Raw genomic sequence first — 24,103 nt, 5'->3', positions numbered from 1 at the left:
ACGAAGAAATATAAAATAGTCTTCAATAGGCTCTAACGTAAGAATTAAAGCTACCGTTCAAGCTATCAAGCTACATTAAACGTTTACTAGTCAATCACGCAAGATCTCAAGTTGGATTTGAGAGCAATAGCATTGGAATGCAATCCCGAAAACGATTAGTTCAATTGTCTGTGTGATTCGATTCCAGGCAACATGTAAATATTTTAAATTCTTTTGACAAAACTAATTATAGTACTGAATTGTAAAGAAGATCATGTTCCAGTAGGAATGTAGGGCCACGAAAGAAGTAGTAGGAAAAGTCAATCATGCCACCCATCCGTCATTGTTCAGAACAGCAGTCTCAAATCGAAAAGTTTGTTCATCCTTATTTCGAAGCAAATAACAACAAGCGTCTGAAAGACAGGTGTTCCATTTCAATAATACCGTACCTGCCCATCAAAAGTTGCATTCGCTCATCTGCTGACTGCAGTATTATTGGCAATGATGATGATGATGTTTGCTTGTAAAACGTTTTAACCGAAGAAGAGGTTGGCTCTTACGTTTCATGTTCGGCATATTTATTCATAGTTTGGCATTTTACTCAAATTTGTTATTTCTATAAAACAAGTTGAAAACATATTTATATGAAAGTGGATCATGTCGATACACTAATGATGTGTATATCGAAATTACTCACCAGACTTGTTGTTGACGATGTCGTACTCATCGATGTCTTCGTCCATGTAGTCGTCGTCGTCCTCCTCCAGGTGAGGTGCCACCATCTCCGGCAGCGTGCGGGACCGCACGTTGAGCCCCGTGACCGGTTTGGCCCCGGTGTTGGTAGTTTCGATGGCTAACGTCATTGGAAGCATCTTGATAAACACGTACGACAGGTAAAGCAGTGCAAAGTACGATTTGCGCAGCTTCCGGTTCTTGATGTACTTATCGCTAATAAGGGCGTAGATGATCCGATGGTAGAGCAGATTCTTATGCTGGTGGTGGCTTTTCTGTGCTGCGCATCCTCCCCATATGTGGTCGGGGAATAAACTCACTATCATCTTTGATGACTTACAGCTGTACGGACATGTCGCAAATGCTGCAGACTCATTTAATGATCATTTGCGTTCGGGTGTGATTCGCTGCGAGGGGATGGGTTTCAGTATCTGTACCGTTGTTGAATCACTTTCACAGCCTGTTTTAGTAACAGTGCACAGAGATAAGAGAACACGATTAACTTTCGGTGCATATGGATAAAAGAATATCAATGAATGAAGAATGTTTAATTAATTTTATTTTATTTATTGAAAATATCAATTGGTTGATTGGTTGCATTATATGCCAAAACCATATTTTTTTATTCTACAAAGTTGTTCGGCTACTTTTGTTGTTTTTCGATTTTTCGGAAAAGTCGTCTTTGGGTGACTTTAGGGCTCAAAAAATGCATCATTCGATGTGTAAAAATGCTCAATATCTTTTGCCGATAAAAAGTTCTAATCGTTTTTCTGTAGAAAAAAGTGTTTTTTTCTGTTTTAAAAAGATAATATTTACGATTGGGGCAGAAAAAAAAAAATGTCAACACGACATTTCAAAGAGCAACTCATATTCTTTACTATATAAAAAGACAGTCTCAGTGGACGTTATCACCTTGACGTGAATAGACGCGTTTGTTCACTGGTTTGCTCTCGGTGTTGTTTTTACTGGTTGTGATATTCGTAACCATACCTATCATAATGGCTTGCGAAATTGCAGTCAAAAACACGCTGGCTTTCCTGTTCCCCGAATGTGCAACTCAACCAACTCTGGTTGATATGGCGCGTTTTGTGAAATCGCTGTGTGGGGATCAGAAAATGATGGAAACTGCCTACAAGATATCCGACGAAAAGTCGGTTTTCATACGTTTTAAAACGGAGGAAGCAATGAGGTTTGCTTTGCAAAATAACCCAGAGATGCTGCCATTCAGTTACACGAATGGAAAAAGTGTAATGGTCCAGATGTCCGAAGCAGGAGGAAACAGCCGGTATGTACGTATCTTCGACCTATCGCCGGAGATTTCTGATTCCGACTTGACATCCGTGCTGTCAAGGTTTGGAAAGGTGAAACGAGCTGTACGCGAGCGGTTCCCAGTGGAGTATCAACTAGATATGTTTACCGGAGTCCGCGGCGTGTACGTTGAAATCGAGAAGACTATTCCGGAGATACTATATTTTCGGAATATAAAAGGCAGAATCTATTACGATGGTTTAAAGCCAAAGTGTTTCTCCTGTAAATCTGACAAACACCTAAAAAAGTCTTGTCCGATTCTACAGGAACGACGAGGCGAGGCGAAAGCAACAATAGAGCATCAGCTCGAAAAATTGAATTCTGCAACAGAAGAAGTAACCCCAGCTTCTCCTGTCAAAGATAAAGCTGAATCCAGCAGTGATAATCTGAAACCCAAGCAATTGGATAGAAGTGCGAAAAAAAGACACACAGTGCGGCACCGATCATCGAATGTAGAAACTGAGGATTGACATCCGCACAAAACGGAGTGCACAAATAGTGCACCATCAAGCGAGGGGAAAAGCAATTGTGCTGTCGTTTCTGACTCTCCTCGGGGGAAGGAAAGGTATAGAATCGCATCGTACGAGTGGATCGAGGACGAACGCGAACGACAACTAATTATAGAGGATGATAAGATTAGAATAGCAAAAGCAATGAATGTAAAAATTGATGACATCGAATTTTATATTGATACATAGTTTAATGATTGTACTAATACATTAATACAATATTGTTTCGCGGCTCCGCGAAGTGTTAGACACGACTGAGCCTTATAAATAAATGAACTAAAAAAAAAAAATTAAAAAGACAGTCTGGAGGTTGGATTGCAAAATTGCTCAGAAAGGTCACTAATAATTTAGTTTTTTAGCCCCCCTAGCCTGTTCGGAGTTCAGTGCGTGATCCCTCATGTTTCGGACAGCAGAACGATCGCGTGGTCGGCCGAATTATTGTGTTCTGAATTGCTCGGCCGGCAATAAAATTAAACAGTTCAGTGCGTGATCTGTTTTGTTTCGAAGCGGGCTTGGTAGTCATATGGCTACTGCTTCTGCCTCATACGCAAGAGGTCGTGGGTTCAATCCCAGGTCCGTTCCATTTTCCTACTTTTTATCTTTCTCTTTATTTCTCAATCGCTGTATTTCGCAATCACTAGAACTGGAAATGGACTTCCATACCGTTTCCATTACTATTCCTATACCTTCAACTTGAGTATTCTAACAGTAATCTGCTAGAATTGGGAATGAACTATAGAGCTCCAATTAGAAATTCCATCAGTTACCTTCTCCTATCTATCACATTGGCAGCTCGTTAACCAAGACGGACCCCTGCCTCTCCAACCTAACCCAGAAATTCCAACAAATTCCGCATGAACTCGTGGCAAGTGCAGAGGTATATTCGGCTTGCAGTGGGCGAGTGATTGCATCATCATTTCCTCCCCCTTCGCTACATTGACTTGCATTCTGACGTGGCAGGCGCCAGTATGACCTAACAAATGAGATCACCAGTACTTGTACATTGAAGATGTGTGCTAGTCCCAAGCAAACATCTGTTGGTTCCCTGTGCAAGAACAGCTGATCTGGTCATAATGGAGTAGCAACTACGAGCAGTCCATCAAGCTCAAGCTCAAGCCCCCCAGCCTGTTCGCGTGACCAGCATCTACTTAGCTTGGACCTAGCAGCCTAGCAGCGGAAATTTAATTTGGAATTCCTTTGAGGAATTCATCGAAAATTGTGTTAGGAATCCTGCAGAGAATACCTTTAGAAATCCTTTGTAAATTCGTCTAGAAATTCGTTTGGAAAATCCTTGGGAAAATCCATCCTTGAAGAATCCACTCGAAAATTCCTCCTGAAATAATAGAAAATTACGCTTATAATAACTACGAGCACTATTTAGTGAATCCTACGGAAAATTCTCCGGAAAATACTTTGGAAATTCGCCCAGAAATTCCTTCGGAAGTTTCTCCAGGAAATTCCCTTGAAAAATTCTTAGTAATTTAGTATTTTTGTAATAAATTCCTGAAGAGTTTCTGAAGGAATTCTCAAAATAATTGAAGCAATCCCTAATTGTTTTCCCGATTTTTTTAGATTTCTCCAGGAATTGCTTCGTGTGTTTTTTTTTTCAGAAATGCCTTAGAGAATGGAAAAACGTAGTTTTTTGCCCGGAAAAACAATCCATAAATCTTCAATACCTAATCAATTATGATTTGACTGATACAATTATTTAAAGTGATGAATCATATTCATCTTTTGAGAGAGTTTCACTCAAAATGTATTGATCATCGAGCTTACTATCGGAGAGGATGATAAAAAAAACTTCAAGGTGCAGCCCAATCGGGTGTATACGCAAAGGCGACGTTGAACTACGTAGCTGTATGTGATGTACAGGTTTTCGACTTTTCTGTTCGATGAGACCAAAGCAAGCGTTTTTCAAGCCCAGGGTGAATCTGTTTTCGTTGTTTATCCTATGCTCCTGAGATTGAGTGAGCATTACGAACCCTGGTGATGTATATTATTTTTGGACCAACACATTTGGACATTCCAGTTAGCCTTGCGAACAAAGGCGCAGAATCCGGAGATGGCGAGATCGATTCGATAAAGAAATGCTAATAGATTACTTGTTGGAAAGCAGGCCAAGTTCCAGTTGAAATGTAGTGCTATGGAAGAAGAAGCTTGCGATGCACTTACGAGATTGACTGGTTCATCGAAACCGATTGCTAAACTGTTAGTAAGTTTTCAATCTATATACATAAAAATGAACTTCTGTATGTCTGAACCTTATAGACTCGGAATCTATTGAACAGATCGACGTGAAAATTTGTATACGAAGATTTTTGGGGCCTGGGAAGGTTCTCAAGATGGTTCGAAACCCCTCCCTGCTTTGGAAAGGGGGGGCTCCCATACAAATGAAACAGAAATGTATGCATAACTCGAGAAACAACCAGAGAATTAATTAATTTTAGGCGAAACGAAGTTTGTCGGGTCTGCTAGTAGTAAATAATCATAAATAAATATTGTAACACAAATTCGAGTGAAAAAAAAACCGCATAAAAAGCGATACGTGTAAATAAACCGCGTAAAAAACGACTTCAGTGTACATCGGATATTAAGCGCTGACTTTTCTTTGATCGAATGATCCAATAAAATTGAAAATCCTTAGAGAAACGGCTGAGATATTAACGATCAAAGTCTATCATATTTTCGTGACGTTTTTCGACTTTTGTAATCGTAAAGTGAACCCCAATATAGAAAAGACAGACGTAGTTCTACGTCAAAATAAAAAATGTATCAAAGCAGGCCTTGGTTCAACGTGAACGTGTGGAAAAGATAAATCCTTAAAGACAAGCCTCCAGGAATCCAAAACTAAATGCACTCGCGTTTTCAAGGGCACCCCATTCAAAACGGAAGCCAGTTTTTAATTGGGTGACCCTGGAAAACACGAGTGCATTTATTTTTAGATTCGGGAAGGCTTGTCCTTTTATATAAGCAATAGTCGATGGGCTGCGAATACACTATCGAGCTGGAACTTGGGTTTTATTTCCGCCGAAGGATAGTGGTTGTCTCCAAATCTAATACATTTTTCGAATTGATTATTTCCATATGCATTACATACACTGGGTCAGAAAATTGTCCATACAGCATGTGTGCATATGAAATACATAATACCTTACTAGAGTTGCTGCACCCTTGATTCATTCGACATACAATTAAGCCCTTCCGGTTTGTCAGTACCTACTCGAAATACCTATCAATCAATAAATTAAAATTATTTACTTTAAAAATTCGCAAAACCGACGCCAATAAATTGTCCGTAGGGGAGAATGTTCCCAAACCGACCCCCTAAATGGCAGAGGCCATGAAATTGCGAAAAATGATTTTTTGGCCAAGTTTCGTAGTCTATATTGTAGCGGGGACATTATTCTGTTTTCTGAGGCTTTATTGTGGGTGCAGATATGGAAAGTAAGAAGATACATAGGGTAAAGTGAAAGTATACGTTTTCGGCATTCTCAAAAATGGTGGTTCGAAACCGACCCCCATGTTCCGAAACCGACCCCCTTCCTGTAGTCCAGAACTGTCCTATATTTCGCTAACAAATAGTTTGAGTAACGAAAAACGAGAGTGCAGACAGATTAACTGACAGCGCCATCTGCGAGAAACACTGGAGAATCAGTACACTCCCCCCACAATTATGGAACACTTTTGCCAAAAAGTAATAGTTTCAAATATCAAATTCACTATTTTCAATCAGAAATTAATTTCTATCAGCAATATTAGATATCTAACTAGCAACCCATCATAATTTGAACTGCTTCAAATGCTTAGAAAGCTTTAAATTTGATTTATTCGAGACAAATTAAATTGATCAGTGTTCTATAACTGTGACCACGACAAAATGTTTCCACATTACGGAACAGTTTAGTATTTCCTTAGTAAAACGGCATTGTTTACATTCGCCGTCATCTTGGACACAAAGTGTTCCATAATAAGGTTATTTGCAATTGATTGGATCTTCAGTAATTTTGTTCTAGACAAACCTATTTTAGATTGGATATCACATAGCGGACCGAAAGCTTAGATCCTAACGTTGGTTTTCATGTATTAATATCTACAACTGGTTGGTTTTGTGGCGTGTTAGAAGTAATTGAATGTTGAGAAAGTCGATTACGTTCGCGGTGCTGATGAAGGGTAAGACGGTATAATAGTATAAAACTAGAACTTACTAAGGTCTATAATCAGTTGGTGCCTTTAAATATTTGTAAGACCATCATACTACGCGAATATGGAAATATTTTGTGTTACATAATGAAAATAATTACAAAATTCAAAAAGCTACAGATTTGATGTAACTTTCAATGTTTGTTTGCTCAATATTATGGAGTGACGCTTGTATACGGTAGTGAGCTAATTTCCGTCGTAGTAGGTAGTGCTTGGTTTTCAAATCTAATTTATACGCCAGCCCAACTACTTACTCTAACTAAGTTGTATGTAACACGTATTTTAGAGTTCCTAGTTTTCATTGTGTACTATTAGCGCATTGAACAAATCATAGTTTATTGAGAATCGGCAATCAAAATACCCTTCAAATTTTTCAAATTTGTCTTATGAAAATCTGTTTACGTCCATGAGAATTTTCATTCGTCCAGTCTAAAACTCGATGGATTGCTGTCAAATAAATCTGTTGGTATTGGTGTGCGATTTCTACAAGTACACCAAATTAATTTTTTATGCGGTATCATACCGTGTTAAATAAAAATAACATAAATTCAATTAATATTGGCCTGTTCTGAATATGATATGTGTACATTGTGAAACATTGAATAAAATATGTGTACAGAGGATGTTCGCTGTTATCCAAGAAATACCAGAAGTGGAGGCCTTCGGATCTACACGCGTAACCAATGATCTACAGGCCTGTTTTGTAAATGAGATATACCCATTGTGGTACACATGATAGAATCTGCGTATGGAAGATCTTAACGGTTATCCAAGAAATCCCTGAAGTAAAGCCCTTCAGGTCTACACGCGTAACCAATGATCTACAGGCCTGTTTTGTTAATGTAATGTACCAATTGTAGTACATATAACAGAATCTGCGTATCGAAGACGTTCGCGGATATCCAAGAAATACCTGAAGTGCATGCCTTCAGATCTACACGCGTAACCAATGATCTACAGGCCTGTTTTGTAAATGTAATATACCCATTGTGGTACATATAATAGAATATGCGTATGGAAGATCTTCACGGTTATCCACAAAATCCCTGAAAAGAAGGCCTTCAGGTTTACACGCGTAACCAACGATCTACAGGCTTGTTTTTTAAATGTTATGTACCCATTGTAGTACATATAACAGAATCTGCGTATGGAAGACGTTCGCGGTTATCCAAGAAATACCTTAAGTGGAGGCCTTCAAATCCACATGCATAACCAATGATCTACAAGATAGTTTTGTAAATGTAAGGTCCCTTTAATATCGACTCATGGAGGTTTCACAGTAACAGAATCTGCGTATGAAAGCTGTTCGCGGATATCCAAGAAATACCTGAAGTGGATCATTTCTCGCTTAACTTTTTAAAAGGTCCTAAGTAACATTTTTTCATGAATTAATTTGAGTACTGCAATCAAAAACTTTCATGTTGTTCTGTTGATTTCGCTATTCAAATTAATTCATGAAATAAATGTTACTTAGGACCTTTTGAAAAGTTAAGCGAGATTTCAGATCGACACGCGTAACCAACGATCAAAAGGCCTGTTTTGAATATATAGTGTACCCATTATTTTTGCCTTTCTCGTACAACAAAGTTGTACCGAAAGGCTATCATTTCACTCCAAGAACGAAGAAGGCCGAGAGACCAATCAACTCAGCTCAACGAACTGTATGCATGTGTGTATATGTGTGCACGAAAGCTAAGAAAAAACATTAGACAACTTTTCTTATAGTAATCCTTAGCCGATTTTCTCGCAACAAGTTTTATTCGATAGAAGGCAAAGCCTAGTTGATCGCGTTTGAAAGTTATTACGAAAATGGTACATTGAACCGAGCCATATAAGCGACATATAAGGTTGGTGTCTTGACTAAATGCGAGAAAGGCAGTATCACTATTCGGTGAATTAAGTTGGGTTTTTTTTCTTTGGGGTCGTTCAACAATGATGTCACTGGTTTTAGGGGGGGAGGGGGTCTAATATTTTGTGACACTGCATATACAAGGTATACAAAAAAGCGTGACAGAGGAGGGAGAGGGGGTCTAGAAATCTCAAAAGTATTTGAATCATCCCTTTATTTGTGTGTTTTTTAAGTTTAACATCAAGTTCAACACAAATGTATTCAATATGAAGAGAGCATGAACCATATTTGAAATCGGAACATTGATCTTCAGCTACGCGTGTAGATCAAATTGCCTTACTCCAGGGATTTCTTGGATGACCAAGAACATATGCTGTGAGGGCATTCTGTTATTCGTACTACAGAGAGCATGTACCATATTTGAAACCGGAAAATTGATCTTCAGCTACGCGTGTAGATCGAAAGGCCTTACTCCAGGGATTTCTTGGATGACCAAGAACATATGCAGTGAACGCATTCTGGTCTTTGTACTACAGAGAGCATGTACCATATTTGAAACCGGAAAATTGAACTTCAGTTACGCGTGTAGATCGAAAGGCCTTACTCCAGGGATTTCTTGGATGACCAAGAACATATGCTGTGAACGCATTCTGTTCTTTATACTACAGAGAGCATGTACCATATTTGAAACCGGAAAATTGATCTCCAGTTACGCATGTAGATCAAAAGGCCTTACTCCAGGGATTTGTTGAATGACCAAGAACATATGCAGTGAACGCATTCTGTTCTTTGTACTACAAAGAGCATGTACCATATTTAAAACCGGAAAATTGATCTTCAGTTATGCGTGTAGATCGAAAGGCCTTACTCCAGGGCTTTCTTGGATGACCAAGAACATATGCAGTGAACGCATTCTGTTCTTTGTACTACAGAGAGCATGTACCATATTTGAAACCGGAAAATTGATCTTCAGTTACGCGTGTAGATCGAAAGGCCCTACTTCAGGGAATTCTTGGATGACCAAGAACATATGCAGTGAACGCATTCTGTTCTTTACACTACAAAGAGCATGTATCATATTTGAAACCGGAAAATTGATCTTCAGTTACGCGTGTAGATCGAAAGGCCTTACTTCAGGGATTTCTTGGATGACCAAGAACATATGCAGTGACCGCATTCTGTTCTTTGTACTACAGAGAGCATGTACCATATTTGAAACCGGAAAATTGATCTTCAGTTACGCGTGTAGATGGAAAGGCCTTACTCCAGGGATTTCTTGGATGACCAAAAACATATGCAGTGAACGCATTCTGTTCTTTGTACTACAAAGAGCATGTACCATATTTGAAACCGGAAAATTGATCTTCAGTTATGCGTGTAGATCGAAAGGCCTTACTCCAGGGATTTCTTGGATGACCAAGAACATATGCTGTGAACGCATTCTGTTCTTTGTACTACAGAGAGCATGTACCATATTTGAAACCGAAAAATTGGTCTTCAGTTACGCGTGTAGATCGAAAGGCCGTATAGTAGATCGTACTCCAGGGATTTCTTGAATGACCAAGAACATATGATGTGAGGGCATTCTGTTATTCGTACTATAGAGAGCATGTACCATATTTGAAACCGGGAAATTGATCATCAGCTACGCGTGTAGATCGAAAAGCCTTACTCCAGGGATTTCTTGGATGACCAAGAACATATGCAGTGAACGCATTCTGTTCTTTGTACTACAGAGAACATGTATCATATTTGAAACCGGAAAATTGATCTTCAGTTACACGTGTAGATCGAAAGGCCTTACTCCAGGGATTTCTTGAATGACAAAGAACATATGCAGTGAACGCATTCTGTTCTTTGTACCACAAGGAGCATGTACCATACTTAAAACAGGACTGCAAATCTTTGTTCCTGAGCTCAAGCCATTTCTTGGATAACTGGACGACTAATTTGTGACGTTATGCAGAATAACTATCATTCCGGTCAATTTTGAAAGTCAAACTTAAAAGTTTATTTTCGGTTCCAGTTAACAAAAATTTCCTATTGCAATCCCATTTCCACCGCATAAAAATGGTTTCGATTGTGCTGCCATTCAGTTAAATGCAGAGGGGGACAACGATTTTTTTCATATGGAGTTTGGCAAGTATGACAGTACCCTCTTATTTGGCGCATAAATTTATACTCCAATGTCAAAATGCTCATATACTTACATAAATTGTCGTGGTATTTGTGAAAATTTGTATTGTTTACCATTTTACAAGAGAGAGTGGTGTCGAAAGCACATATTAAATTAAAGATTGCAACGAACAAAAAACACCAAATCTAAAAAATGTAATGTTTTTACTTTATTCCGTACGCGAAATATGCAGATAAATAAGTATGTTGGTAGAAAAAACTCTGTGCTGAGCAGAAACAGTTGTTTCTGGCATTATCAACAATTTTTGCGTATCATAACATTCTCACTCACTGCAGTGTTTATTTTTCATAGAGTACGGCGTAGTGTTAGTGCCGTCGGCATTCGCTTGATTGGAGGCAACAAATATTTGACACCTTAGCACCCGCCTGGTTAAATGCCTCAGTCTGTCAAACAACTAACACACATGCTTAACATGTACGTGGGTAGTGCTGCCAACAGATTTCTGTTATGAAATTATTTCTCCTGTTTCAAATTTTTGGAATAGTGGAAAATTTTAGTGTGAATGACGAGTGTGTATGAAAAATATTTATTTGGAAGACCTTTCTTTTATTACACTAGAGGAAAATAATTGAAAAACCCACTTTTATTGACTGCATGATGTATTATCAGATGTCACATAAGATTATTTCAGTTCAAACCGCCAGTTTGGCAACGCGTTTTTCGACTATAAACATGGCGACGAAGAAAATGAATTTCACACGCTCTGAAGTTTGAAAAAACAGATCAGTTGAACGCCTTCCGGCAGTTATTTTGCAATTATTATTCACTTGAACAATAAAATTGCTTTTATTTAGTGCGCAGTGAGAAATTTATGTGAAAAAGTGCGGTGAAAATCAGTGAATTACGTTCATTTTGGTGACGGTGTTGCGCGTCTTCTACAGCGGTGAACGAAATGGATTTTCCTTCGTCGCACGGATAACGCAGGAAATTGTGCAAAAGTCAGAGCCGCAAAGTTAAATTTAACTGTATTTCAAGTAAGTAACACCGGAATGTAATTTAAATGAATGCAGATCGTAGTGTACACTTTTTTCTATCTCGCCAGATGATTAGTTCATTATTTTAGTTTACGATTCGTGAGTATTTAGTGATTTAGAATTTGATATGACGAATGCTAGCGCCATGGACGAATTAGCGCATAACCCTACTGTCTGCAAAACTTGCACTCAAGCACTCAGTTGGGCAATGAAGCAACTTTCCTCAGTGGTAAATATGATAAAGGGAAACTTATCCTGGATTTCATCTCATGGCTCCGATATTCATCCCATTAAAAATAAAGCAATGAAAAGATACTTTATTTAATACTTTATTTAATTCTCATTTTTTGTGATTTTATTCAGATTTTAATACGAAATATCTGAAAATTTTCTATTAGATATCATGCATCAGGGACCCCCCTCCCCCTCTAAACGTTACGTAATTTGTGTGTGTTCCCTAATATATCACGAAATCATTTAAAATTTTTTCCACTCTTTTTCTCCCTTTCAAATCATGCAGTAAAAAGTGAAATGCAATAAAATGGGGGGGTCGGTTTCGGCCCACTGCTTGCCGGTCGATTTCGGACCACCCCGACTTTTCTCTCAAAATGACGCGCCATTCAACAATACCACCTCATACGACCTAATCTAAGTACGTGCAACATAGCTAAGACCATAAGAAATAAGGATATGCGATAACAGACTTCTTCCTAACGAAACGAAACGAAACGAAATTTAAAATTTCTTTGTTGATTCGAAACGAAATGAAATATAGATTTACTTTCGAGACTTAGAAACGATACGAAATCAGGGCCCAATACAAAATTTTACGAAACGAAATTTTATTTTTTTTTCCGCTGATTTTTTATTAATTTGGTTTTAGAAGATTCACATAATTTTATTTGTTATCCAGTGGGATACTCCGCCTTGCATATAGGGTAAAGTGACCAATAGTGGACCCTCCAGCCATTTTTGCATTATTACTGCACAATGTCAACATTTTGCTATGAAATTTTATCGGGTGAACCTACTTTACAGTGCTATGATTTGATCACATGCATTGGAAATGCTATGGAAAGTATAATTAGATGATTTTTTACAATTCTATAAAAAATAAACACGACAGTGTCCATTATAGGTATATTTTGGGAGGTCCATAATAGGGAAGAAAAACATCCCGAAACGGAACATGAAAATCAAATGAAGTGTCGACCATAGGAAAGCAATTTCCTATTATGGACCTCCAGAAGGTCTACTATAGGGCAAATTAAGACAGACATTGAAATGTTAATTTCATCGAATAACGTCGTGTATTTGAGTATTTTATGTATGTATCGTAAAGAGGGGATGCAGAGCTTGTTGTTATTGATATCAAACAGAGTGATATGTTGAAAATTCCTAAGCCTTATGACAGGAAGAGCAAAACTCCGCTACTAGGGGGTCCACTATTGGGCATTTTACCCTACGCAGATAGAGAATTGGTAATAGCATACATTTGCACACTAGAAGAAACCTGTGAAACTTTCTATAATGTATAAAGATATGTATTTCAGATTGTATTTCACAAATTTGACCGCAAAGTTTTTACGGCAGCAGTTTTCCAGATATGAAATAATTTTTCCTTTCTCATACAAGTTTAAATTTGTTTCAAAATTCCGCGGAATTCCGTTAAATTTCGTAAGAAGCTAGTTTTTTTCTAGCGAAATTTTTGTAATTTTACGAAATGAAACGAAATCAAGAAATCAGATTTCGCCATGCTCAAATTCCGCAAAATTCCGCGGAATTTCGTTTCGAACCACCTGAAACGATTTTTTTTTTTCGAAATACCGCATATGCTTAATAAGAATAAAAATAACTTCTCGTTCAATTTCTCAATACACGCTAAAAATATTTCAATTCCTACAGCCAAAAAATCAATTCAAACACAATATGGCGTGGTCAAAACACAATATGGCTCGAAAACTCGACGAAAACGCTACCTTGGAAGATGGCTGACTACGTCCAAATTAGTAGTGCTGCGGCAATGTTCTACTGACAATACAGGCATTTTCGCCGAAAGCGCCATCTATGAGAGTCAGTTTGGGACCGATGGTCGGATTGGGACCACATCTCCTGCTCGGCCAAATGACATGTTCGGTCAAATGACCTATTCAGCCAAATGACTTTTGGCCAGATGGGTTTCAGCCTAATGGTGACATTCGGCCAAATGAGTTTCGGCCAAACAACCCAATCCTGTAGCTGGTTTGCGACATTCCCTGCCCAGTCCGTCGGTCTTAAAATAGTAAATTTTTGCGGCTCAACCACACATTTTTATCTATTGGGCCAAATGTCCTATTCGGCCAAATGTCCTGTTCGGTAAAATGTCCTATTCGGCCAAATGTCCTATTCTGCCAAATGTCCTGTTGAGCCAAATGTCCTATTGGGCCAAATGTCCTGTCCGGCCAAATGACCTATTTGGCCAAATGTCTTATTCGGCCAAATGACTTTCGGCCTAATGGTCTGTTTACGTTTTACGATAAAAAAATGTTCCAATCTCGTCAAGAGGGGCTCCTCGGAAACTGGCCAAATCAATGGACAGACATTTTTAGAGCGTAATTGTAACAAAAAATAGGCATACGAAGGGTTAATATAAAGTTTTTGCCACTTTTAAATAAATAAGGAACTTTGGTAATATAAATGTATCGATAACATTTATAACGTCTTCATACGTTAGTTCAAATTTATTATTACATACAAAAGATTTATAATAATCTTCGCATGGAAACTGTCGTTTGAAGAATAATGGTTGAAGTCTTTGTTCTGCGATGTCGTCACGACGATTTGGTTGCACGACGAAAGCTAACGATGCGTCGGTTATCAATGAAGACACTACAACTCGTCGCGGCTTTTCGTGCTGAGACGATGACTATTGTAAGCCCTGGATATAAACCTACATTGTACTTTTTGAGAAAAGGAATGCGACGTTTGTTTCAATCCATTAAATATGTTTATGAATGATTTTGTATCCGAGCCATCGCTGTACGGACAATTTTTTGACACAGTGTATGGTCATCGAGTTTTCAATCGATGGAAAGAATGAAAGCCAAACCTCCTTTTCCGAAATATCGTATGGCCGCTCTAATTATACTCGACGTGAAGTGATGAATTGTTTCCAAAGCAGATTATAAACAGTCTATTCTTATGAAGGTGACAGTGATCAAACACGGCAACACACAACTTCTTGACGATTTCGAGAGATTCTTCTTTGCTTTGTACGTGCTTCGAATCAAGCCTATGCAGTGCAGCAGGAAGCCGTTGCATATACCATGGAACTTGTTTGCTCTATTCAAGCGCACCCTGAAAGCTGTTCTGAAGTAGGTAAGTAGAAACTTCCTGCCAGAGGTTTTGAGATACCCTTGAAAATATGTTTCATGGATTTTTGCCTGTCTCATACTACTAAGTGTACTAAGTGATCACCCTAAAGATGAACCGAAGACCCAATTCGACGAATTGAGACGATGTCTGCATGTTTGTGTACAAAAATGTGATAACCATTTGATTTAATAGTAACAAGTTGCAATCGATGGGCCTATTTTTGTTTTTGTAAATTTTGCGTACTGGATTCATCGACATAACATTGTATTCTTAGAAACAAAATAAACACTGTTTTTTTTAGGAACTGCGATAATGCATATGGGTAAATTTAAGTTATTTTATGGTCGATACTTTTTGTTGGTAATTGATAAAAATAGTTATATTGATAAAAAAACATATACTCAAGCAAACAAAATGTGATGCAAAAAACAGCAATGTGGGTCCCGAAGCTTATGGCTGAGAATGTCGCGCTGTGCTAAAGCGTAAATTTCACGGCTCGCATACTTGCTGATGAATTAATTCCTACCGGCAAGATGCTCTTTCGTCAAAGATGATTTTCAGTCACTAACTATGATAGTGTGCTCATGTTTGCAAGGTATGAAAACAGACATCTTTATTGTTGAAAGTTAAAGTGTTGGAAAATAAAATATTTAGTCAATTTTCCACAGAATAATCTTTGATATGCAAAGAATGTTTAGGCCAATTTTGAGCACAATCAGTCATGAAAAACCCCCTGGCAATAATAGAACAAAACCTGCCAAATCCGTCATTCCCCCTACTGTGAATTTCGAACTGGGTCTTTGTCCGATGAAAATTCATACCTTTTTTCGTGCTTTGCCACCAAAATAGGAAAAACATTTTTTTAGTTGTGCCAGTATTGCACGAAACCGTCGATATAAACTTGTTCTATTCGTTGAGCTAAGTTATTTATGAAGTAATTGCGATTCAATTATTAAATGAGCAAACCTGTATTTTTCAAGCGTAATCCACTCAACAATATACCAACCCACCTCATTAAATTCTTTTCAACTTGTTAATGGCGAAGACAGTTTGCACTGCCACCCTGTCCATTATACTCTTAAAGTATGGACACTATCCGTATCATATCGCAGAATTGAAAGTTCCTAATGAGCCGGTCGTTTCGATCGTTGAAAAGCGTCAACTACGGTAAGATGGGAATGGCACATCATTGAGGAAAAATAATCGACCACCACCAAAATACCCGCCCAGTCCCAACAAGCAACAAGACAGTTTTTGGGCTTCATCCAAGAGGGCTCGATAGCAGCAGTGCCAAAAATAAGCCACAATAAGTTCCTTTTGCGCCGGATGTGGTTCAACACATCGACTATTGTTGGGTAAAATTAATGAAGTTTCTCCTTTGCTCGTGCACACCGAGGTGTGCTGAATAGCAGCCTCGAATCGATTTTCTGATAGAAGGTTTAGATGGTCAAGTATAATATATACAAATTGACTCTGTTCGAAAAATTACGATGGCACTTGTACCGTGCTTATTGGTCAAACTTATTGACATTGAAAATCGGACGTTATTGACCGGGTCGACAACTGTATTTTTAAAGTGTGTCAAATGATTGATAGCTTATAATGTAATAATTATAAAATTAATTTATCAATGTAGTCAATTTATCAGCCAAATAACAAAAGTACACTGTTTGCTTTAGGGTAAAACTCATCCATTAAGAGTACAATTTCTGCTGAAAAAATAAACAATTAGATGATTGTTTTTATTTTGACAATTCTGAAGAATTTCCCGTGAATATTACAAAAATTACTCATGTACAAATTATGAAGAACTTCTCGTATTAATTCTCGAAAAAATTCAAATTAAATTTCTTAGAAATGCTTTAAAAAAATCCAAAGATGTGACAGTAAAAAAAGTCAATAAAGATTAAGTAATTTTTTTGAGGAAATTCTAAAGAATTTTCCAAAAAAAAATGCAGTAAAATTTTCAGAAGTTCAGATATTCCGTAAAAGCATTTTGAAGAATATCTTAATTGGAAGTTTATTGAAAAGAGTTTCCTTTAATTTATTTGATTTGATTTTTTTATTTGAAATTCAGAAATTCCGTAAGAGAATTCAGAAGAGTATCTTGGGATAATTGAAATTCAGAAAACAATATCTCTGTCATTCTCGTACAGCAAGATGTAGTGAAAAAGCAACATGCTCACTACTTACTAAAAATTTAAATTCAAGGCGGTGTAGAGCGTAGAGTAGTGTTTTTCGCACTTACTGTCATACAGTGGCAATTTTTGGAATTTTCTGTAGACCATGATGAGTATCATACATGATAATACGGTTGGTATTCTGCAATATTATGAGCTCTAGAACCGTTTAAATATCATAAAAATGCAATTGTTTTACATAATTTCCGCTGAAATTCTTTCGAAATTTTTTTCGCGTGCACAATGTACCATGAATCAAAAAGTATTCTTATAAGAAAAGTTTTCGTAGAAACAGATCGAAAAAACACTATAACGGGGCTGAGATATTGAAGTTTTAGTAAACCTTAAAAACAATGAATATTTTCAAATCTATGAAAATTAAATAATGTTTGGACGCAATGAGAAAACAGAACTGTGCAATAAAAATCCTATTCGACTAAATGCTGATGTCATATTAGAAATTTGGAGACAGTACTCGTCGATAGCAAATCCTTCCGCACGCGATGGCATATGAGCAAGTCAAACCACCTTCCTTTTGCCAGTGGAGATATATCAGCTTCCACACTGATATTCTTTCCTCCCCCTTCATACGGGAGCTTGGCAGAAGGAAGGTCGTGTGATATGTGCCATCACAAATATTGCCCTCCGCTCGCTTTCAAATCGACTTCTATAAAACATTCTTCATGCCTGCCGTATCCTAACGGAACTATCAATTCTATACTTTCGCCTCTAATGCTATCATGAACATGTACGTCCAAGTTTGGAAGATGATGTTAGCATTTCCATATCAATGTTTGGTGGTTATTTCAACAATTTTAACGTTTTTTACATTAATTCGTAGGATATGAGTCCTAGAGTTTTATGTAATATGAATGCATTGAATTCAATTTTAATTATTTCAACCAGTCCAAACCGATTGAGGCAGGTAGCTAGGTTGCCATGGAGTGTTGAGGGGTAGAATTATGCTTTCAATTATTCCCAGTTGTCTTAAATTTTCTTGACGTAATATTATTATTTATTTATTCAGACTAAGGCCGAAGTGGCCTGTGCGGTATATAAGAGTCTTCTCCATTCGGCTTGGTCCATGGCTACACGTCGCCAACCACGCAGTCTACGGAGGGTCCGCAAGTCATCTTCCACCTGATCGATCCACCTTGCCCGCTGCGCACCTCGCCTTCCTGTGCCCGACGAATCGTTGTCGAGAACCATTTTACTGTTACTGTCCGACATTCTGGCTACGTGCCCGGTCCACCACAGTTGTCCGATTTTCACGGTGTGAACGATGGATGGTTCTCCCAGCAGCTCATGCAACTCGTGGTTCATTCGCCTACTCCACGTACCGTCCTCTATCTGCACCCCATCATAGATGGTACACAGTACTTTTCTTTCGAAAACTCCAAGTGCGTCCTCCACTACCGGTCTACCGTCTAATGAGCGTTTTGTAGATTGCTTAGTTTGGTACGGCGGCGAACTCTATTCGATCGGATCGTCTTGCGGAGTCCAAAGTATGTACGATTTCCAGCCACTATGCATCTCCAAATTTCTCTGCTGGTATCATTTTCGGCAGTTTCCAGTGAGCCCAAGTACACAAATTCTTCTACCACCTCGATTTCGGCACCACCGATGCAAACTCGCGGTGGGTGGCTCTTCCTATCATGTACTTCGTCTTCGACGTGTTGATGGCTAGTCCTATCCGCTTGGCTTCCCTCTTCAGTCTGATGTAGGCTTCCTCCATCTTCTCAAAGCAACGTGCCATAATATCTATGTCGTCGGCGAAGCCAAATAGCTGGACGGACTTATTGAAAATTGTACCACTCGTGTTAATCCCTGCTCTTCGTATTACCCCTTCCAAAGCGATGTTGAACAGCAGACACGAAAGACCATCACCTTGCCGTAACCCTCTGCGGGTTTCGAAGGGACTCGAGAATGCCCCTGAAACTCGAACTATGTACATCACCCGATCCATCGTCGCTCTGATCAACCGTGTCAGTTTATCCATAGCTGGTCCCGATTAGCTGCCATAGGTGGTCCCGATCGATTGTATCATATGCGGCTTTGAAGTCGATAAATAGATGATGTGTGGGCACGTTGTATTCGCGGCATTTCTGCAGTACTTGGCGAATGGCGAACATCTGGTCAGTGGTGGAGCGTTCGCCCATAAAATCCGCCTGGTACTGCCCTACGAACTCTCGGTGCGAGTCGACGGCAAAAAATTTGGGAGAGTACCTTGTAGGCGGCGTTCAGCAATGTGATTGCGCGGTAGTTACTACAATCCAGCTTATCGTCCTTTTTGTAGATGGGACACACGACACCTTCCATCCACTCCTGCGGCAAAACTTCCCAGTGCAGCGCTCTAGCCAGTGCCTCACCACCGTGTTTAAATAGCTCTCCTGGTAGTTGGTCAACCCCAAGGGCTTTGTTGTTCTTAAGCTGGCCAATCTCCTCCTGGATTTCCTGGAGATCCGGAGCCGGAAGAATTATGTCCTGCGCATGTTCTCCCAGGTCCATCACCATACCGCCATCTTCGTTTGCCACATCGCCATTCAGGTGTTCTTCGTAGTGCTGCCGCCGCCTTTGGATCACCTCACGTTCATTCGTAAGAAGGTTCCCGTTTATGTCCTTACATATATCAGGCTGTGGCACGTTGCCCGTTGCCCTGAACGGTTTAACTTCTCATAGAACTTTCGTGTGTTATTAGCGCGGTACAGTTGCTCCGTCTTTTCACGGTCTCGATCTTCCTGCTGGCGCTTTTTCATCCGGAAAATCGAGTTTTGTCTGTTCCGCGCCCGTTTATATCGTGCCTCGTTCGCCCTCGTGCGGTGTTGCAGCAATCTCGCCCATGCTGCATATTCTTCTCTTCTACTAACTGCTCACATTCGCCGTCATACCAGTCGTTTCTCCGATCCGGGGGCACCGTGCCAAGTGCAGCGGTTGCGGTGCTACCAATGGCGGATCGAATATCTCTCCAGCCATCTTCAAGAGACGCTGCGCCTAGCTGCTCTTCCGTTGGGAGTGCCACTTCCAGTTGCTGCGCGTATTCTTGGGCTAGTCTACCGTCTTGTAGCCGCCCAATGTTAAGCCGCGGCGTCCGACTTCGACGCGTGTTGTACACCGTCGAGAGTTTTGAGCGCAGGCATACTGCAACGCGGTAGTGGTCGGATTCAATATTCGCACTGCGGTAAGGGCGGACGTTCGTGATGTCGGAGAAGAATTTACCGTCGATTACAACGTGGTCGATTTGGTTGTCCGTTTCGTGGTTAGGTGATCTCCATGTGGCCTTGTGGATATTTTTGCGGGGAAAGAAGGTAATTCGGACTACCATTCCGCGGGAGGCTGCGAAGTTTATGCATCGTTGGTCGTTGTTATTCGATACGGTGTGCAGACTATCCGGTCCGATGACCGGTCTATACATTTCCTCCCTTCCTACCTGTGCGTTCATGTCGCCGATGACGATTTGCACGTGCACGTTGATGATGCTATAGTTAAAGAAACGGCCTTTTATCCTCAGCTTGCACATCCTTGCGTTGATTGGCTGCCACCAAATCACGCATTGGCGCATTTTACCCAGCACTATGAAGCCGGTTCCCAGCTCGTTGGTGATACCACAGCTTTGATAGAAGGTAGCCGCTCGATGCCCGCTTTTCCACACTTTCTTGCCTGTCCAGCAAATCTCCTGCAGCGCCACGACGTCGGCATTGCGGGGATGTAATTCATCGTAGATCATCCTGTCGCAACCGGCGAAATCTAGCGACTTGCAGTTCCATGTTCCAAGCTTCAAATCGTGATCCTTTATTCGTCGCCTAGGTCTTTGCCGATTATATCGAGTCGCATTATCTCTTATATTGTGCGTAATTATTGATTTTCCAGGCGGCTTATTGGGTCGTGCAAACCTCCTGTCTCGTCGGAGGGCCGTCGTGTCAGGGCTGTTTAGCGTCCCACCTAACACCAGGACCTGGGCTTGACGTAACATCAACATGCGCCATATTGCGAACTTCTCATGTAGTTGTGATATCATAAAAGGCGGAGTAAATCCAATCTTCGCTAGATTGAATTGCAGTTTCCAATTCCGTTCGAATCAATAGTGATATGTATTGTTTTGACTATATTTACATTTGGTTTACATGTCGGTAGTTTTCCTAATAATGTATGTTTTGGAATATGTTAAATTTGTTCTGAATAATTCGGCTCTCGTATTTTGATTGGAATGGCCGGCTGGGTTCATAGTTTCCGTGCTCTAATTATCCGAACGAAGTACAAAATTCCGGAAAGTGTAAATATTTCAGAGTTTTGAAAACGCGCATTTTTATTTTAGAATCAACCAATATCTGCAGTTTTAGTTTTTAAAATGTCAACTAATAGTAAGCGGGTAATGCGCAAATATATTACCGATTTCCTATAAATATTTTGCTGGTAACAAAGAACCAACCTTTGGAAAAAGAGTATGTTACACTTTAAATAAAATCAAAAAAGTCTATGTCAATAATGTAGCACACACTAGTAACCATGGAAACCATTATTTTTCTTCAGTATGGGGCAGTGCGCCGAATGAACACTTTGACGTTTGAGCGGTGCGCTGTTTACTAAAAATGAACACCTTTTCATACATTGAATTCATTCTGAATGAATTTCGGCACCGCTCAAACGTCAAATAATGAACATATGCACTGCCCCATGCTAAGATCGTTTCGACGGGTTGAATGTACCCAATCTATGTAAGAATATTTTCATTATTTATTATCAAAACAATGGCATAATTTAAACCGACTGCATTTCAAAACCACGTGTGAGTATTAGTATATATTAAATGCTTTAGCCACGGGTTGAACAGACGAATTTATGTGATGTCCAAAACGTCGAAATTGTTGAAAACCCCATTGGACAATTGTAGAATTTTGATAGGAATAATAAATTTCGTGGATTAGAGGTTTTACTAAAACATTAATATGTCAGCCCGTTATATTATTTTTTCAATCTGTTCTCTCTAAAACTGCCATTATAAAAAATACGTTTTGAATAATATTTGATGAAGCATAAAGAAAAATTATTCTACGGATATAAGGCGATTTTCTGTGAAAGTCATTGAAAAAAAAAAACATTTTTATGATATTTAAATGATTCTAGATGTCATATAATTACATAATACCAACCGAATTACCATGTAGGATACTCATTATGATACACAGAAAAATCAAAAAATATTTAATAATTGGAAAAGTGATTAAAATGTGGTACATATAGTCAATATGTGACAATAAGTGCGATAAAACAGCATTGCTTTCTAGGAATCTTTAAACTATTTTTTAGAATTTTGGGTTGTTCTACAGAAATGCTCCAGATGCGAAAATAGTTCATTTAAGGCTTGGGCACCCTGACTTTTCGAACATAGTGTTTTTTGGGACACCCTAATGCCCATTGCGGGACGTCAAAATCGTCATTGGCGACATGAGCGTACAGGTAGGAAGGGAGGAAATGAACAGTGGTTCGACCGCAAGGATGTTATCGATCATTTAGTAATTTGTGTTTGATCATTTAACAGTAACTCATTCCAGAAGCTGAATTTCAAAATGTGTTGTATGGGGGACTTCTAGTGCGAAAGTTTTTCTACAATTCTGTCCAGTGGTTCGTTGTTAGAATTCATCTAATAACAAAGTTATATCTATAGTTAAAGTAACTTAGACTAAATGATAATAAAATTTCAATCATTAAGTTTAAGTTACGACAACTCGGACTAGAAGTTCACCATACAACACATTTTGAAATTCAGCTTCTGGAATGAGTTATTGACAAACTCGCAAAAATAATCGATAACATCCTTGTATACGACGTAACTACACTTTACTGCCTCCCGCGGAATGATAACCTACTGATAACCTGAAAATCTCCAGCAAAAATAATTAGGCATCCAGGGATTGAATCCAAAGCAAAATTATAAAATCTCATACTTATCTTCTCTTCATACACTCACGTTATGCAACGTACCATGACAAACATTTTCGCAAGTTGTTATGATAAAAAACCCAGATTAATCCACCTAGCGGCGATGGCGCCTTTCTCGCGCAAAAGGTAATAAATGTAGCCTTTACGCTTACACCTCGATGAAGTACAAGAAAGGCAAAACAGTTACACCGTCTAATGTTATGATAGAAAATTTACACTAGTAGACGACAGATGGCGCTGCCAAAAGTTTCTCGAATTTCCTATGTTCGAATTTTGACTTTCGGACAATTTCATAGTACTATGAAACTGAACGAAGAGCATACTTACGCCTAAATGCGTGCAACACGAGCATCTTTATAGTACGATGAAACTCTTAATGGGAAGCCACGGATAAAATATTCATAGATGCAAGGCATTTTTCATAACACATTATTGTTCTATGTGACTATGTCTCATCACTATTTGATTATTATCTATTTTTTGCAATTTGCAATTATTATGAAATTCAATAGTGATCAACAGCGTTTTAGTCTCTGTCGGATGCAACTTGTTGCAAGAAAATCGGTTAAGAGTTTCTATGTGAAAATTTGGCTAATGTTTTTTATGGCATTTTGTGCACACACACACACGCACACACATACACACACACACACACATACACACACACACACGCACACACGGACAGACAGACATTTGTTCAACTAATCGAGCTGAGTCGAATGGTATATAACACTATGGGTCTCCGGGACTTCTATCAAAAGTTCGATTTTGGAGTGAAATGATAGCCTTTCGGTACAACTTAGTTGTACGAGAAAGGCAAAATAGATTTGGGGGCTATACATTATGATAAATTTTGCAGAAAATTAAAAATTAATTTCGGCATC

At 39.0% G+C, this 24,103-nt stretch overlaps 1 protein-coding gene across 3 annotated transcripts in view; it reads right to left on the bottom strand.

Annotated features, from left to right (window-relative positions):
• Positions 1–24,103, bottom strand: part of LOC134215306 (uncharacterized) — a 137,176-nt gene that overhangs the window by 92,970 nt on the left and 20,103 nt on the right. For 2 of the 3 annotated variants that reach the window (XM_062694524.1, XM_062694525.1), the window contains exon 2: positions 677–1,171. In XM_062694524.1, coding sequence (XP_062550508.1) covers positions 677–1,037 — 361 coding nt within the window. In that variant the 5' untranslated portion in view covers positions 1,038–1,171. Of the gene's footprint in view, positions 1–676; positions 1,201–24,103 lie in introns of those variants that run through there. The other variant, XM_062694523.1, reaches the window with a different exon arrangement.

Source organism: Armigeres subalbatus, chromosome 2, assembly GCF_024139115.2.
Source record: "Armigeres subalbatus isolate Guangzhou_Male chromosome 2, GZ_Asu_2, whole genome shotgun sequence".
In the NCBI taxonomy this organism is placed as follows: Eukaryota; Metazoa; Arthropoda; class Insecta; order Diptera; family Culicidae; genus Armigeres; species Armigeres subalbatus.
The sequence above is the reverse complement of the archived record's forward strand: the minus strand, read 5'-3'. Positions and strand labels throughout refer to the sequence as shown.